Below are 16,412 nucleotides of genomic sequence, written 5' to 3'. Positions count from 1 at the left end.
AATCCATACTGGTATTCACAGCATCTTGGGAGTTGTAGTTCCAGTTAGAGGTGAGTTAGAAGAATGAGTTTGGCTATCTGATCTGAAAGTAAAAACCACAACTTTTTGCTCAATCACAATGTTAATTGTTGATGATATTATGAATCAAAGTAACTCCTATTATCCTCTGATTTTACTATTGTTGTATTCCCATTTCTTCTATTTTTCAGGACTCTCGGATGAAGGAGACGCTTGGCTTTAATGGCAATGAACAACGCCCGGAGGATAAACTAGTCACCGTTGTTCACGGCACTGATATTGTTAATGTCAACTTTATTAACTTTATGGCTGTACAGGAGGACACTGCAAAGGTAATAGTAGTGTTTATTCTCTGCCTTACCATGCCTACTTTATACAACTTCTTTCCCTCCTCGACCTCATTTCTGTTCACATTGTATTACTCTATCTATGCCTCTCTCAGGTTTGGACAGAAGGACTTTTTAAATTGGCCACAAATATTCTAGCCCATAATTCTTCTCGGAACACCTTCCTACAAAAAGCGTGAGTATAACCAGTATTATCATTATTACTATTATTTATTTACAATTTGTATTATTTAGAGGATTATTATTGCTATAATTTATGTAGCGCCAACATATTCCACAGCACTTTACAATTCTAAAATGGGGATGTATGACAAGTAATTTACTTACATAATATAACAGAGACAGAGTACCTACATAATATAACCGAGACAGAGTGCCTACATAATATAACCGAGACAGAGTGCCTACATAATATAACAGAGACAGAGTACCTACATAATAAAACCGAGACAGAGTACCTACATAATATAACCGAGACAGAGTGCCTACATAATATAACCGAGACAGAGTGCCTACATAATATAACCGAGACAGAGTGCCTACATAATATAACCGAGACAGAGTGCCTACATAATATAACCGAGACAGAGTGCCTACATAATATAACCGAGACAGAGTACCTACATAATATAACCGAGACAGAGTGCCTACATAATATAACAGAGACAGAGTGCCTACATAATATAACAGAGACAGAGTACCTACATAATATAACCGAGACAGAGTGCCTACATAATATAACAGAGACAGAGTACCTACATAATATAACCGAGACAGAGTACCTACATAATATAACCGAGACAGAGTGCCTACATAATATAACCGAGACAGAGTACCTACATAATATAACCGAGACAGAGTGCCTACATAATATAACAGAGACAGAGTACCTACATAATATAAGCGAGACAGAGTGCCTACATAATATAACCGAGACAGAGTGCCTACATAATATAACCGAGACAGAGTGCGTACATAATATAACCGAGACAGAGTGCCTACATAATATAACCGAGACAGAGTGCCTACATAATATAACCGAGACAGAGTGCCTACATAATATAACCGAGACAGAGTGCCTACATAATATAACCGAGACAGAGTGCCTACATAATATAACCGAGACAGAATACCTACATAATATAACCGAGACAGAGTACCTACATAATATAACAGAGACAGAGTGCCTACATAATATAACAGAGAAAAAGTACCTACATAATATAACCGAGACAGAGTACCTACATAATATAACCGAGACAGAGTGCCTACATAATATAACCGAGACAGAGTGCCTACATAATATAACCGAGACAGAGTGCCTACATAATATAACCGAGACAGAGTGCCTACATAATATAACAGAGACAGTGCCTACATAATATAACCGAGACAGGGTACTTACTTAATATAACCGAGACAGAGTACCTACATAATATACCGTAACCGAAACAGAGTGCCTACATAATATAACCGAGAGGTGAAGCTGACACTCAATCTGTTTGGTTGCGCTCATATAATATTTTGTTCTCCACTTCCTGCAGACTCTCCCTACCTCCTCAATAGAAGTGTTGGGTTTATGTTCCAAAGCCAGTTCTCTTGTCTGGCAAGTTCTCAGCACAGTGTCACTCACAGAATATTGCCCCATTGGATTGTCACTGTACTACCTGGATGACGTCTCAAAGCGAGGAGTTTCGCTGTGTATGCTTCCCAATGTGTATTAATCCTCTGCACAAATGTTCTCACTCCCAATCAAATATTACTTTGGACATAGCACTATTCGGCGTATTGTGCCATGGCAAATCTTTGCCCCTCTTTGTATAGTTTGGGTAGATACACCACATCACAGATTTTCCATTTTCTCGTATCTACCCTCCACCACCCTCAGACTGAACCCCTCCCCCCCCACACAAACACACAGCTAATCACCCCACTGACTGCAAGTTAACTCTCGATTTTGTCTCTATTAGATACACCAAATTGAAGCTTCAGTTGAATCAGGATGGCAGAATACCAGTCAAAAAGTAAGAAATGTTTCTCCTTTTAATAGTTTGCTCCTCTGCCTGTCAGTCCCTGAGTCTGCTAGGCTACTATGTATTATGTCAAGGGATCAGACACTCAGAAATTCCACATCCTCCTTTGATATCCAAATTGTTCATCCCCTTCTGTCTCCAACTCCTGAGAGAGCCTGGTTGACTGCTCACGCAGTTAGAACCTAGTTCATAAAACTGTGAATAGGATGATAGCACCAAGCCATGTGTCCTCAGCTACAATCATCCAAGTGGAGCTGCAACTGGAGGAAAAACTACATTTACCATAAGCCTCTGCTGCGCAGGATAAGAAAATCCCCATAGACCACAATCAGAGAGGCTTGTAATTAGTGGTGCCTCTTCCAAGTCTGGGAGAAGGGTCAGCATGCTGCAGCATTTGCCTAGGCTAGGAACTTTAAATGGGGAGTATTGTCAGTTGTATTATTTTAATATTTTTCCATATCTTTAGTGAATTATAGTCATTGTGTGCTAAAAAAGGGCGGTTACTTCTGGCATCTTTTTCCTTTTGATAAGAAGACCAGGGTATTTTCTTGAAAAGCATACAGGGAGAGTTGATGTGACTATTGGATTTAAGCGTTCATCTCTCTCAGGATGGCTGAGAGTGAGGTGAGTTATAGAATAACAGCAGTAGTTGGTGTAATAGTTTACAGTTTGACCACGTCTGGATCGGAATTATGTCCAGATAGAAATCCTGCCCGTAGTTATGAGACATTTAATTTGATCACAGAGACATTTTGGGATTAATTTTCCCCATTTTTTTTTTTTACGTGTACCAGGTGGTTAGTTACTTGATCAACAGTCATGTGTTTGTGGCCCTGTCTCTACCAAGCATGTTATTTGTGCATGTTGTAAACTTCTGTTGACAAAGGCAAAGAGTCAGCGCAAACAGGGCGTAAGACCGTTAAACGGGTAAAACAATGGGAACATGTTATGCTCCTTTTTTACTGCAATTCTTTTCTTTCTTTCCCAGTATCTTAAAGATGTTTGCTGCTGATAAGAAGAGAGTGGAGACTGCGCTGGAATCCTGTGCCTTGAACTTTAACCGGGTAAAATTTTATTTAATATCTTGCTAAGAAGAACCTTCTAAGATATTATTTAAAGGGACAGCATCGCTAGTTTAAAAAGGAGAGTTTGTGTCACAGCTCAGAAATCCAGTTTGTTGTTCAAGTGCAATAATTTAAACACTATTTCCAAAGATGACAACAGCAAACAGCATTTGAAAAGATTTCATGTATTTTTTTTCTGGTTTGTGTTTGTGTGTATACACACACTACTGCGCACATGTTTTAGGCAGTAATGTTAATAGTTTATTTTTTATCATATTTTTAGCAAAATGCAGAGTGTGACCACCAATTGCCAGGCATCTTGAATGGGGTCTGTTGGAAAATTGCAATTTTCAGGTCTTAATAAAGATTTTTAATAAATAGTGGTCTGGGAAAGTATACGACATTTAGGGCTCATTTCCAATGTTATCAGTTAATATCTGCCGACAGCGGTTATAAACAACAGCCTGTAAAAAATTGTGGCCAAATATTACCTCTAATTTTTCAAGCTAAACCCCTTCCTTTAATGCCTGCTTGCTAGCAACATGAATCACAATTAATATTAATTATTACTTACTGTGTCAGTGAAAAGCACATCCAAAAAAAAACCTGAAATGAAACTAGAACAAAGATACTTAAAAGTCTCCCGGGCCCATATATTTAAACCCCCACATGAGGTTAACCTGTAAAATATCTGGGTCTAGGAGATGCGCAGACTCCTATAAATGTGCCCCTGTCCAGCAATTATTTTTTTGAAGAAACTTTAATCAATGCTTCTAATGGAAAGCATATTTTTACTTTAAATCATTTTCCCCCCACCCACACACACTATTCCTGTTATTGTGCAGGGGTTAGGTAGAGAAATATATATTTTTAAAATTTTAAAATATATAGAAAGATTTGGAATTCTGAAACGTGCTAAAGGAAAATATTGCCATCACTGGGTTCTGGGGACATCCAAACCTTCTGACCTTCAGGCTTGGAAATACAAGTCTTGTAATTGTGTCATTGACACTACACTGTGCAGGGAGTATTTGAAAAGATACAAAACAGACAGCCTGCATACTTCCCAGACAGACTGCCAGGATTATAAGACAAGCAAAAAAGAGTTTCTGTGTGTTCTTTGTAAATGTAGACGCACACGGACATTTGAAAAGTTGAAAAATGTTATCACAGCAAAGTTAATGACACATTGGTCCTGTAGCATAACAGTCATTACCTTTTACACCAAAGGTCATTTAGTAGGAAACGGTTTGCAATGGCTTGTAACCTTTAGCCCTTGTTAGTGACATAGGATTTGAAATGTTAAGCCCATTATTAGATGATATTTTATGAAATCATTCTAAAAGTTAACCATCAAATGACTCTCACCACACCTTCTATGTGCACAGATGTTGCATTGAATAATTTTAAGCCAGCTCTAGAATAACTATCTACTCTACTGGGACTCCCTGAGATTGCATAAACAAACAAACAACGAAACAAAGCTTTTCTCCTAAAACTTACAATGTCACTTTACTTTTTTCCTTTCTTTACTCCTAGGGCGAGTCTATAAAACCAGAGGAGTTTACCCATGAGATTTTTGAGCGATTCCTAAATAAGTTGTGCCTGCGTCCAGACATTGATAAGATCCTTCTAGAGCTGTAAGATTTCTGCTTCTTGATTCTCTAAAGTACCATTAATTTAATAATAGGAAAATGATACGTTATGTTCTCTTTCATTCTGTATTTTTTCCCAGTTCTCTTTTTATCAGTATTTTTGTCTGTCATTGTTTTGCTGTTCACTCTGCTTCTTGATGGGAATATCCTAATTCTCATTCTGCACTCATTTATCAATCTCTGTATCCTTTTTTTCACATACATTGCTTCCCTTTTCATTCTATGTCCACCCCACCGTTATTATCTTCATGTCCAGACTTTGATTACTTTCCTATGCCTTTGCCAGGAGTTATTGTTATTTAACGCTATCTGAAAAAAACTTACTGTCTATTAAAAACACACCTGCTGATCACTAAACATTTGATCTTTAACCCCCTATGGAACATAAAAAAGTCCAACAAATGCATCTTGCTGTTTATGGTTATAAAAATGTACACACACATCCCCTCCCTTCCAACAATGAGGAAGGGAGGTTAGATTGCAACATCTAATATTAAAATAATATATTCATTTTAACAATGATGATTGAAAAGGTGGGCAATTCATATGATTTGACTACCCATGACCACATGGATTTTGGGGTATTGAATAATATGCCTGGGTCCAGAGAAATGTGCATTCTCAGGTCTTGCAAGGATTGCAGAAAAAAACAGAAAATATGTGAACAGGCACAAGCTCAGAGAAGCCCCAATAGCTTGTACTGTAATAGGTTAGTCCCACTCAGGTCTAAAAAATGTTTTTGCTCACTTGTGCCATTACATATGAGACTGATCCTTCCCATAAGGGACAAATTGGTGGCAAGTTCTCTCTGCACAGGAGATACAGCAACAACGGAAGAACGTCTTCGGCTCATCAGTGAGGTGTAGCTGATACCCAACTAGGCACAGTGAGCACAGGGTCCACATCTAGATTACCCTATTTTTACTTGGGTAAAATCTAAGTAAATGCATTTCAGCAACAACAGAGAATATGAGAACTCTGAAAATGGACAAAAGCTCAGAGAATCCTCAATGGCGTGCCCTTTGGTTAGTCACTGCTCATGACTTAAAAATGTTATTGCTCACTTGTGCCATTATGTTTTTTCTGCAATGCATTTACTTGGGTTCTCCCCAAGTAAAAAGGGTAATTCAGACACAGACCTGGTGCTCGCTGTGCCTAGAGGGGAATCAGCTACACCTCGCTGATGAGGTCCAAAGAAGGCCAAAACAATTATCTAGGGTTGCTGTATCTCTCATGCTGAGGGAACTTTCAAACATTTTGGATTTGGACTGCTCTTATGGGCAGGATCAGTCTGATGTGATATGGTATAGATTCACTCTGTAATGGCACAAGTAAGCAAAAAAAATTAAGACCTGGAGGGGGGACTACACGCTATTTAGGTTTCTCTTTGAACATTCTCAGAGTTCTCACATTCTCTGTCTCTGCTTCCTAGCAAGGATGGTTGTACTGTCCTGGCCAAGAAAATAGGGAAATGGAGGTAAAGAATCTCCTAGTCCTGTATTATGCGGTTTGGTAATGTTTATCTGCCATAGGCATTGGGAACATGTTAGCCCAATAGTATATTTTACCTCCTATCTCTTTGCATTAAGGCTGGTAAGTGCTTTTTGTTGTTGGTTTTTTTTGCCACCAATAGCTTAGGCTATCAAAAACCACTGGTGTAGCAGGCCCCCCTTTGTGAGCAAGCGAGTGCTGTGTGGTGGTGGGGGGGCAGCAACAGTATTGCATAATAATTTGTACTGTGCATTAGTGGTCTAATGCATGTTCTGTAGGGAGAATAAATTAACCCCCAAAATACAATATTCTAAGTTAAAAAAGAAATGAAACGAATAGTGGGCAGCAATAACTGTAACCGCCCCTTCACTTTTGTTTGCATTTTTATCTACTTAGTGGAGCTAAAGGGAAGCCATACCTGACCTTGGAGCAGCTGATGGAATTCATAAACCAGAAGCAAAGGGACTCACGTCTCAATGAAATTCTATTTCCCCCATTAAAGAGAGACCAGGTGCGCCAGCTCATTGAAAAGTATGAATCCAACCAACAGTTCCTGGAGAGGGGTGAGTAAAGGAATCTAAGGAAACTTGAGTGTCAGGGGGAAATAGCATTCTGATGAAGACCAAATTTAAAATTCATTGTATCTGTACAACCTTTTCTTTCTTACTCTTCTCGTTTAACCTTCTCCTTTCAATTTTCCATCTTTCTCTGTCTCCCTTGTATCTGCAGATCAGATGTCAATGGAAGGCTTTAGTAGATTTCTTGGTGGGGATGAGAACAGCATTGTTCCTCCAGAGGCCCTAGATCTGAGTGATGACATGACTCAACCATTGACAAGCTACTTCATCAATTCCTCCCATAACACCTACCTCACAGGTGAGTGACCAGTCATGGTCTAGACAGAAAAGGGAAGAAAACTGGGTAACTACAAGGATCAATACAAGAGGGATTTGGAAAGGTGGGAGTGGAGTCATTCATATGACGTCTCTATAGAACTTAATGAAAAAAAGATAGGGTCGCACTCAGCCTCAATATACCAATCCAGGGTGCTACTGAGCATGGGTCAACAAAAAACCACATGAAATATACATGAAAAGAAAAAATCTCAGGCACTCACTGTGATTTTATCCAGGCATATTTATTTGCATGCTTGATAAAGACAGGTCGAAACGTTGCAAATAAATATGCCTGGATACAATCACAGTGAGTGCCTGAGATTTTTTCTTTTCGTCTCTATAGAGCTTGATTCAAAGAATGTGGCTTTCAATATTTTACTTGTGTAAAATAATGTATCAGAATATTTGTCCCTAGTTACATTAGTCTGATTTCTTCTCAGACATTATTTCTTTCTTTATTTCATCATTCTACTTGTTTTCTGCTCTTCCCCCATGTACACTCTTTCTTCTTCCTGGTCGCCTCCACCAGCTGGGCAGCTGACTGGTAACTCCTCAGTTGAGATGTACAGACAGGTTCTGCTCACCGGCTGCAGATGTATAGAGCTGGACTGCTGGAAGGGTCGCCCCCAAGAAGAAGAGCCTTTTATAACCCATGGATTCACTATGACTACAGAAATACCCTTTAAGGTAATATGCTTTTCCCAGTGTATACTTGCCTATGTACACAAATCCACCTGAAATTCTCTGTATTCGAAGAGAGTGACAACATTCTCTGCATGATTGTTGTATCTGACCACAGCTGTATGTCATTAGAAGAACATAAGCACCAATATTCTTGACACTTACTGGAATTTGTAGGATGGATGGAGAGGGATGTGCCATAACCACACCTTGGGTAGAGTAGTATTCCTTAAATAATCTCCTCCCCAAGTCAGTTTTGGTTGTGGCCACAAATACCAAGATTGGTATTACACGACTGCTGCTACTTTTTAATGGTAAATAACAAATAAAAAAAATGTATCAACAAGGATCTTCATTCTTCTTTCCTAATGAAACAGGATTATACCTGTGCTAATACGAGTGGTTTATAGTTCAGTGACCACTTTAACATTATATTAGTGCTGTCCATCTTTTCATATTGGGATGGGACACAGATCTTTTTAACAATGTGCTGGTGCTGCATTCATAAAACAGTTTTTTTTAAATATATTATAGCCTATGGTGTTCTAAGGATGGATTGAGGAAATTATAAAAGTGTGGGTCAGATGTGTCATAACCTATGTCCCCACGCTGATCATTTACAGGTATACAGTCCTGACAAAGGAATAACAAACAGCTGAGTGGTTCCCCATCTGGTGATGGCAGTCAGTTATTGGAATGCTTAAGTGATTGTAATATGTTAATAATCGTTCAAACTCTAACTCATTCCATCACCCTTTGCCCCCCTCTCCCTCACAGGAAGTGATTGAAGCCATAGCAGAAAGTGCATTTAAAACCTCTCACTTTCCCGTCATTCTGTCATTTGAAAATCACGTTGACTCGTAAGTCTTCCGTTACTCAATTTTCCTTCACTCATATAACCTAACCCTTTGTATATTCCCCCACTATACATATTATTCTGTCTCTGATTGTATACTTTCATTCCCATTCCCTACAGTGCAAAGCAGCAAGCTAAGATGGCGGAATACTGCCGAACAATCTTCGGAGATGCTCTGTTGACAGAACCACTGGAGAAATATCCTGTGAGAAGACATTTTATAATTACTCTTCAAGTCGAACATTTTATAATTTATCTTATGTTTTGTTTCACTTCTACGTTTTGTTTTGTTTCATTATGATTTATTATATTCTCCATTGGTTATGATATTCCTCATCGTATTTAATTTATTTTGGGATACCTGTTTATGACCATCCAGTGCGATCTACATGCTTGTGTCATTAATTATTTTCTGTAGCATCTATTCCTTTTTTTTATGGAACATCCGCAGTTTTATATTTTTATTTTATATTTTTTATCTCTATTTTTTTTAACTGCTTTCCTCTGGCCTCCTTTGTACATCTGTGTATTTTCAACCCAGCAGTCCCTTTCTTACCTGTATATTACCCGTGTCTTTCCCACACATGATGCTAGCACATCCTATTTTGCATATTATTTTTCCAGAATCTATTACTGGTAGTTTCTAATTTTCTTGCTGTTGTTGTGTCTGTAGCTGCAGCCGGGATTCTCTCTCCCCAGCCCTCAGGAACTAATGGGAAAGATTCTAGTGAAGAATAAAAAGAGGCACAGAGTTGGAGTGAAGGGTCCAGAAGGAAGTGTAAAGCGGAGAGTCAGCGAACAGCCATCTAACACCTACAGCGACACATCTAGCGTGTCCGACTCTCCCGCAGTAGGTACGTAGCTGTATGGGGAACATTCGAGATGCAAACTATATTTTTCTTGGTAGGTGTTGGACACATCTAGTCTGCAACTCAGGATGAGACGTGCAGTCCAACACAACCAGATATTTGCTATTTCCACGCACATGGTGTTGGAGATTAATTAATGAAGATTTAAAAAAATGAAACTAGTTATCTATGTCTACTAGATGTGTGATGTTATTTTTCTGTTGCATACACATTTTTTTTTTTTATCAAACTGTTTTTCATTTTTCACAAACCTTTAGAACCACATGTTCACTCTTAAACCAAGGTGGCTGCAGTGAAATATCAGTGAGTTATGAATTTAAGTAATAGCCTAAAGTAAAAGGTTATGTGAGGGGGTATTATTTATCAGAAGCAGACAAACAGAAATCATGCATTTTTAATACCTGGTTACTGAAAAAAGTACTCTCTGTTTAGGTACGCTGGTCTCTGACATGGCTGATATATCACTGACCCTTTCCAATGGAGATGAGAAAATTGAGGAAAAGCTCCCAAAATACATAGAACCTCGGAAGTCTATTGGTGAGAATAAAGATCAATAACCATTTACATGTGGATAGAAACTCTGTAATGCTTTATATGGATCTCTCATCTGTATTACGTCATTGCTCTATACATCTGTCTTTTTCCATTTCAGACCGTGAAGCTTATAGCGAGGAAGAGGAAGATGAAGAGTGTACTGACCCTAAAAAATCTGATGAGGTATGTTCCACTCTACTAGCCCCCACTGGACAGATTACCCAGCCTCATTCCCTTGGGATATCTCTGACCACTTACCTCTAATTCCAGGGGACAGCAAGCAGTGAAGTTAATGCTACTGAAGAAATGTCCAACCTTGTCAATTATGTGGAGCCGGTTAAATTCAAGTCATTTGACGTGGCCAACAGTAAGTAACTTCAAAGGAAGGTGCATCTAGGTGCGGGTCGGAGTTTGGGCAGTGGTGGTATGTGACCATAACTAAGCCAGAGATTTTGATTTTAATAAGAGAGTGCTAATGTTGGTGCAGTAATAATTTGTTAAGAGCATATTTATAATTAACATCATACCCTTGTTCTCCATACCCAATCAAACCAATTCACATTCTCTCTTTCTTTATTTGGAAACAACAATAGAGGGTCAGCGCTATTAAACCAAAGCAAGACAATATGGATAAGGCAGCAACCCTTAAGAATAATCACAAGATGGGTACCACAAAGGTAGGGTAGGCAGGGCCGGCCTTAGGCATTTGGGCGCCCTGTGCGAAAAATCTTCACAGCGCCCCCCCCTTCCCGTCTCCCCCTCCCCCACTCCTTCCCCCTTCCCACACACCCTGTCACACACACACACAGGCAGACAGCCATACACACACACACACAAACACACTCAGGCAGTCATACACAGACAGCCACACACAAACACACACACACACACACACACAAACACAGACATAGAATGTGACGGCAGATAAGAACCATTCGGCCCATCTAGTCTGCCCAGACAGTAACACATAGGCAGTCACACACACAAACACACACACAGGCAGACAGCCACACACACACACAAACACACACAGGCAGACAGCCACACACACAGGCTGGCAGTCACACACAGACAGCCACACACAAACACACAGAGGCAAACAACCAAACACACAGAGGCAAACAGCCACATACACAGCCACACACACACACACACACAGACAGTCACACACACAGACAAACAGTCAAACACACACTGGCAGACAGCCACACACACACGCACGCACACGCAGACAGTCACACACACGCACACGCAGACAGTCACGCACACGCAGACAGTCACACACACACAGGCAGATAGCAACACACACACACACACTCACTAACAGACACACTGTCAGGGACCAGGAACCAGACAGAGACAGAAGTAGATGCAAACACACCTTTATTAATAAATAACAAATAAATAACAAAAGCAAAGTCCAGGAATCAAGCAGGGGTCAGTCACCAGAGCGGGTAGTCAGACAAGCCAGGATCAGGAGCACGGAGAGCAGCGGAGTCAGGAACAAGGCCGGAGTCAGGAACCAGGAGCAAACAGGAAACACAGGAACAAGGAGACTTCTGGGGAACAGGAAACCACGCAAGGGCAAGGAGGTTCTGGGCTTAGCTGCTTAAATAGGCAGAACTGATTAGCAGCAGGGTTGATTACTACTCACAGGTGAGTAACCGTGGCAACAAGCAGAAGCAGCTCATAGTAATTGCAGCTGAAAACTCAATCACTGAAACAGAAAGGGTTGCTGTTTAAAACAGCAAAGAAACCCTGACACACACACACTAACAGAAACACACTAACAGACACACACTAACAGACACACACACACTAACAGACACACACACACTAACAGACACACACACACTAACAGACACACACACACTAACAGACACACACACTAACAGTCACACACACTAACAGTCACACACACTAACAGACACACACTAACAGTCACAGACACACACTAACAGACACACACACACTAACCCACATTAACACATTTTTTTAATTTTATTTAAACACCCCCCCCCCCCCTCCAGCCTCCTTACCTTTGGGAATGCTGGGGGGATGTCTCTTCCTCCCTGGTGGTCCAGTGGCTGCTGGGCGAGCGGCACTGGCTGGCGGGCGGGCGGCTGGCGAGGGAGCACTTCCTCTGAGCTGTCTGCTCAGCTCCCTCGCGCGCCTCAGAGTGAGACTGGGAGCCGGAATATGACGTCATATTCCGGCTCCCAGTCTCACTCTGAGGCGCGCGAGGGAGCTGAGCAGACAGCTCAGAGGAAGTGCTCCCTCGCCAGCCGCCCACCAGCGCAGCCCGACCGCCCAGCAGGTCTTGTTAGCCGCAAGGCTAACAATACATTTGCCTTGGGCATTTGGGGGCGGCTTTTTTTGCCGCCCCCTGGAAAATGCCGCCCAAGGCAAATGCCTTGCCTTGACGTCATATTCCGGCTCCCAGTCTCACTCTGAGGCGCGCGAGGGAGCTGAGCAGACAGCTCAGAGGAAGTGCTCCCTCGCCAGCCGCCCACCAGCGCCGCCCGACCGCCCAGCAGGTCTTGTTAGCCGCAAGGCTAACAAGACATTTGCCTTGGGCATTTGGGGGCGGCTTTTTTTGCCGCCCCCTGGAAAATGCCGCCCAAGGCAAATGCCTTGTTTGCCTCGCGGCTAAAATGTCCCTGCCGTGTGAGCTATGCGGCCGCAGGGCGCCCCCTGCTCCATGGCGCCCTGTGCGGCCGCACAGCTCGCACACCCCTAAGGCCGGCCCTGAGGGTAGGGCTGCGCCACAGATTATGAGTAAAGTGTATATATATATATATATATATATATATATATATATATATATATATATAGTACAAAAAAGTCTTGTTAAGGGTACTTTGGATCGAGTAAGTTCTTTTTAAAGCCAGGAGGAGGTAGTCTTTACACTTCTCAGATGACCGTATATGCAGAGAGGGTCGACTGAAAATGAAGAGGCTAATAGTGCATTAAATCTCTCTTGGTATAGATACATAGAGAAAAAATGTCTGGAACCCAAAACGATAACGATAAAAGGCGACAATAGTGCTCTCAATAAAATATAAATAGTTGGTAACAGTAATAATAGGGTTACACTCACATTTGGTAGAGCTTAAGCCAGCTCTGGTGTGTATAGCATACAGCGGTATAATCCCCACCAAGGAACTATTCCTAATATTAACACAGATTTAAAAGAAAAGTCAACATTTTTCTTGTCTCATTTTAAATCCGCCCCTCTGGTCATGTTCGAAAATATGGTACTAAAAGACCGAAAAAATCAGGTACAATAAGCACGACCCTCACAACCTTACATTGACAGAAAGAACGGACATTAAAAAACTTATAGTAATTAAGCCAGCAGATAAAGGAGGGAGGCTAGTCATCTTATCCAGTGACATGTGCACAAAAGAAGCCTATAGACAGTTACATGACACTAATGTATACGATAAATTATCATCAGATCCCACACCCCGAATACAAAATGTTTTATCTTCCTTCCTAAAGAAATATGCTGACTCTAATATTTTAAACAAACATGAAATTAATTACCTGAATATAAAGTATCCTATAATCCCGGTGATATATTTTCTGCCAAAAATTCATAAAAATGAAGAAAACCCACCAGGGAGACCTATTGTATCAGGTATAGGCTCCATCCATGTAATTTGTCCCAATGCATATACATCCTTCTCCAACCTTCTGTTCAACTAATGAGGTCCTAGCCCTACCCTACCTGTTTGGTACCCATCTTCTCTTTATTCATATGCCTCATTTCCTTTTGCTCCCTTTTCTTTCTCATTCCTTTTGTCTTTTATTTTAAAACCATGTACCATATGAATCATGTCAATCTTGCTGCTCGATGGTTTTGCCCTTGTCATCTAATAATCTGTCCACTTCACCTACCTCGCTGACACACTACTGCTCTCTATCTCTCAGAGAGGAACAAGTATTACGAGATGTCTTCATTTGTTGAGACTAAGGCGTTGGAGCAGCTCACTAAATCTCCTATGGAGTTTGTGGAGTATCCTTACATTCATGTCTTCTCTAAGCTGTATTTTTTATGTCTTTCTTATTGGATGTGCTGCAACCGCATATCATTTTCTCACTGTTTGATCTCTTCTAACTATCTTTCTTTGAATCATTTTTCCTGTTCTTTGTCTCAACCCTGCATTTTATCTTTTTCCTTTCTCTCCGTCTTTTTTTCTCTCCCTCCCACCATCCATATTAGTTCTCTGTCCTTGGATTATTTACTAAAGTCGATGTATATTTCATATTTTGGACTAAAATAGCCAAACTGAAAGCAAAACTTACACTTTAGTAAATAACCCTACTCATCTTATTTCTAGTTCTGTTCTGTTTGGTATGGCTTTCTGTTCTTTTATTGACCACACCACTCATTCGTTTGTCACCTAGTTTTTTGTTTTCTTTCTGCATGACATACTGTTTGTCCTCCTTTTTTATCCATCCATTGCTCCATTCTTTCTTCACCCGTCCTTCGTGCCTCTTTATTTTTTCCATTGCACACTCCACATTTTTCCCTGACTCCGCCCAAATCTCAGATATAACAAGAAGCAACTGAGTCGCATCTACCCCAAAGGAACTAGAGTGGATTCCTCTAATTATATGCCCCAAGTTTTCTGGAACGCTGGTTGCCAGATGGTAGCACTGAATTTCCAAACTCAAGGTAAGTCTGTATAATAAAATGAAAAAAGTATAAGCAAATATGAGTAAGTCTAATTTATGTACAGGACTGTATTTAGCCTGTTTTACCTTATTACCAAACTCCCAACATGGGGCGACGTTTTTGTAAACTAGAGGTTTAAATTTGTTAACCTTTCTTCATAGCATTTTGAACTTTAGTACACCCTTCTGGGGACTGAAAACACAGAATCATGGCGGATTGGTCCTAAATCAGGGAGGTACTGCCATTTTTCTGAATGCCTATTGCACAGTGAAAGACCTACCGTCATTCCATCATTCAAAACTGCCCTATGTAGGGTGATACAGTGATTTGGGATTCGGAGATTTGGCCTCCTATAAAACCTACTTCTACATCTATATAGATGGATATTTAACTCAACCAGGCACGGTATATTATGGGAAAATAATTCCAGTCTCTGAAAAAATCCATAAACCACTTGACCTTGGTTGCCATGGTTTATGATGTCTAGAATCCCGCAGTGGTATTATTTTCCCATATTACATTGTTCAAGGTAATGCATTTTCAATGTTTTATGACTTGGTTTAGAATGTTGTATAAGTTGTTTAAGTAATATTTTTTTTCTTTTCTATTATATATCTGGAATTCCTATTACATTGATACATTTGTGTGATCTCTTTTGGAAATGTTATGTTTTAGATTCTCATTCCATATATAAAGTAAGACAATTTTTCTAGAAGCTAAAGCATGACAAGGCAAATATATAGACACACAACAAACAATGTTTTTGTTAGACAGTAGATTGAGGATATTTGATCTTGAAACATTAAATATATATCTTTCGGGGGCGGAACTTGACTTCCAAGCCGACCGGACGAACCTGCTAAGAGCTCCTGCGTATGGGGCCAAGATTCTGTTTTTACTGCCCAACAGCTTGGTTACACTGGCTGCAAATAGCAATCATCCTGACCGGAGGACATCACTGCACACTGGGATAACCGACTCAAGGTTCCCCACGGCTGAGCTGTCCAAATCGAGGCTTGCGGCCTAAACAAGTGGGAGCCGAGGAGAGACATCCATTTTCCAGGTTCTCTGGCTAGCGGAGGAACGCTCACATATCGCCCCCCCACGGACTGTTGGAGGATAGATATCCGGTGCCCATTGAGTACTCACCTTAACACTGCTGAGAAGTGGGTTGTCAGGTGCATCCAGCAACAAAAACCTTCCGGGCTGTCTACACGTGTCTTACGAGTTAAGATGACTAGCGGCATGACATCCACGACATGGGCCCACCTTGAGGAGCGCATT

The 16,412-nt window shown here is 40.7% G+C and overlaps 1 protein-coding gene across 1 annotated transcript in view; it reads left to right on the top strand.

The window, feature by feature from the left end:
* Nucleotides 1-16,412, top strand: part of PLCB3 (phospholipase C beta 3) — a 137,226-nt gene that overhangs the window by 101,119 nt on the left and 19,695 nt on the right. The window contains exons 4-19 of the mRNA XM_063437490.1: nucleotides 210-350; nucleotides 461-540; nucleotides 2,336-2,389; nucleotides 3,387-3,462; nucleotides 5,002-5,102; nucleotides 7,005-7,171; nucleotides 7,338-7,484; nucleotides 8,034-8,191; nucleotides 8,963-9,045; nucleotides 9,162-9,246; nucleotides 9,715-9,895; nucleotides 10,343-10,447; nucleotides 10,563-10,627; nucleotides 10,715-10,811; nucleotides 14,381-14,465; nucleotides 15,004-15,128. Coding sequence (XP_063293560.1) covers nucleotides 210-350; nucleotides 461-540; nucleotides 2,336-2,389; nucleotides 3,387-3,462; nucleotides 5,002-5,102; nucleotides 7,005-7,171; nucleotides 7,338-7,484; nucleotides 8,034-8,191; nucleotides 8,963-9,045; nucleotides 9,162-9,246; nucleotides 9,715-9,895; nucleotides 10,343-10,447; nucleotides 10,563-10,627; nucleotides 10,715-10,811; nucleotides 14,381-14,465; nucleotides 15,004-15,128 — 1,750 coding nt within the window. The remainder of the gene's footprint in view (nucleotides 1-209; nucleotides 351-460; nucleotides 541-2,335; nucleotides 2,390-3,386; nucleotides 3,463-5,001; nucleotides 5,103-7,004; nucleotides 7,172-7,337; nucleotides 7,485-8,033; nucleotides 8,192-8,962; nucleotides 9,046-9,161; nucleotides 9,247-9,714; nucleotides 9,896-10,342; nucleotides 10,448-10,562; nucleotides 10,628-10,714; nucleotides 10,812-14,380; nucleotides 14,466-15,003; nucleotides 15,129-16,412) is intronic.

This window comes from Pelobates fuscus, chromosome 12 (genome assembly GCF_036172605.1).
Source record: "Pelobates fuscus isolate aPelFus1 chromosome 12, aPelFus1.pri, whole genome shotgun sequence".
Classification (NCBI taxonomy): Eukaryota; Metazoa; Chordata; class Amphibia; order Anura; family Pelobatidae; genus Pelobates; species Pelobates fuscus.
The sequence above is the reverse complement of the archived record's forward strand: the minus strand, read 5'-3'. Positions and strand labels throughout refer to the sequence as shown.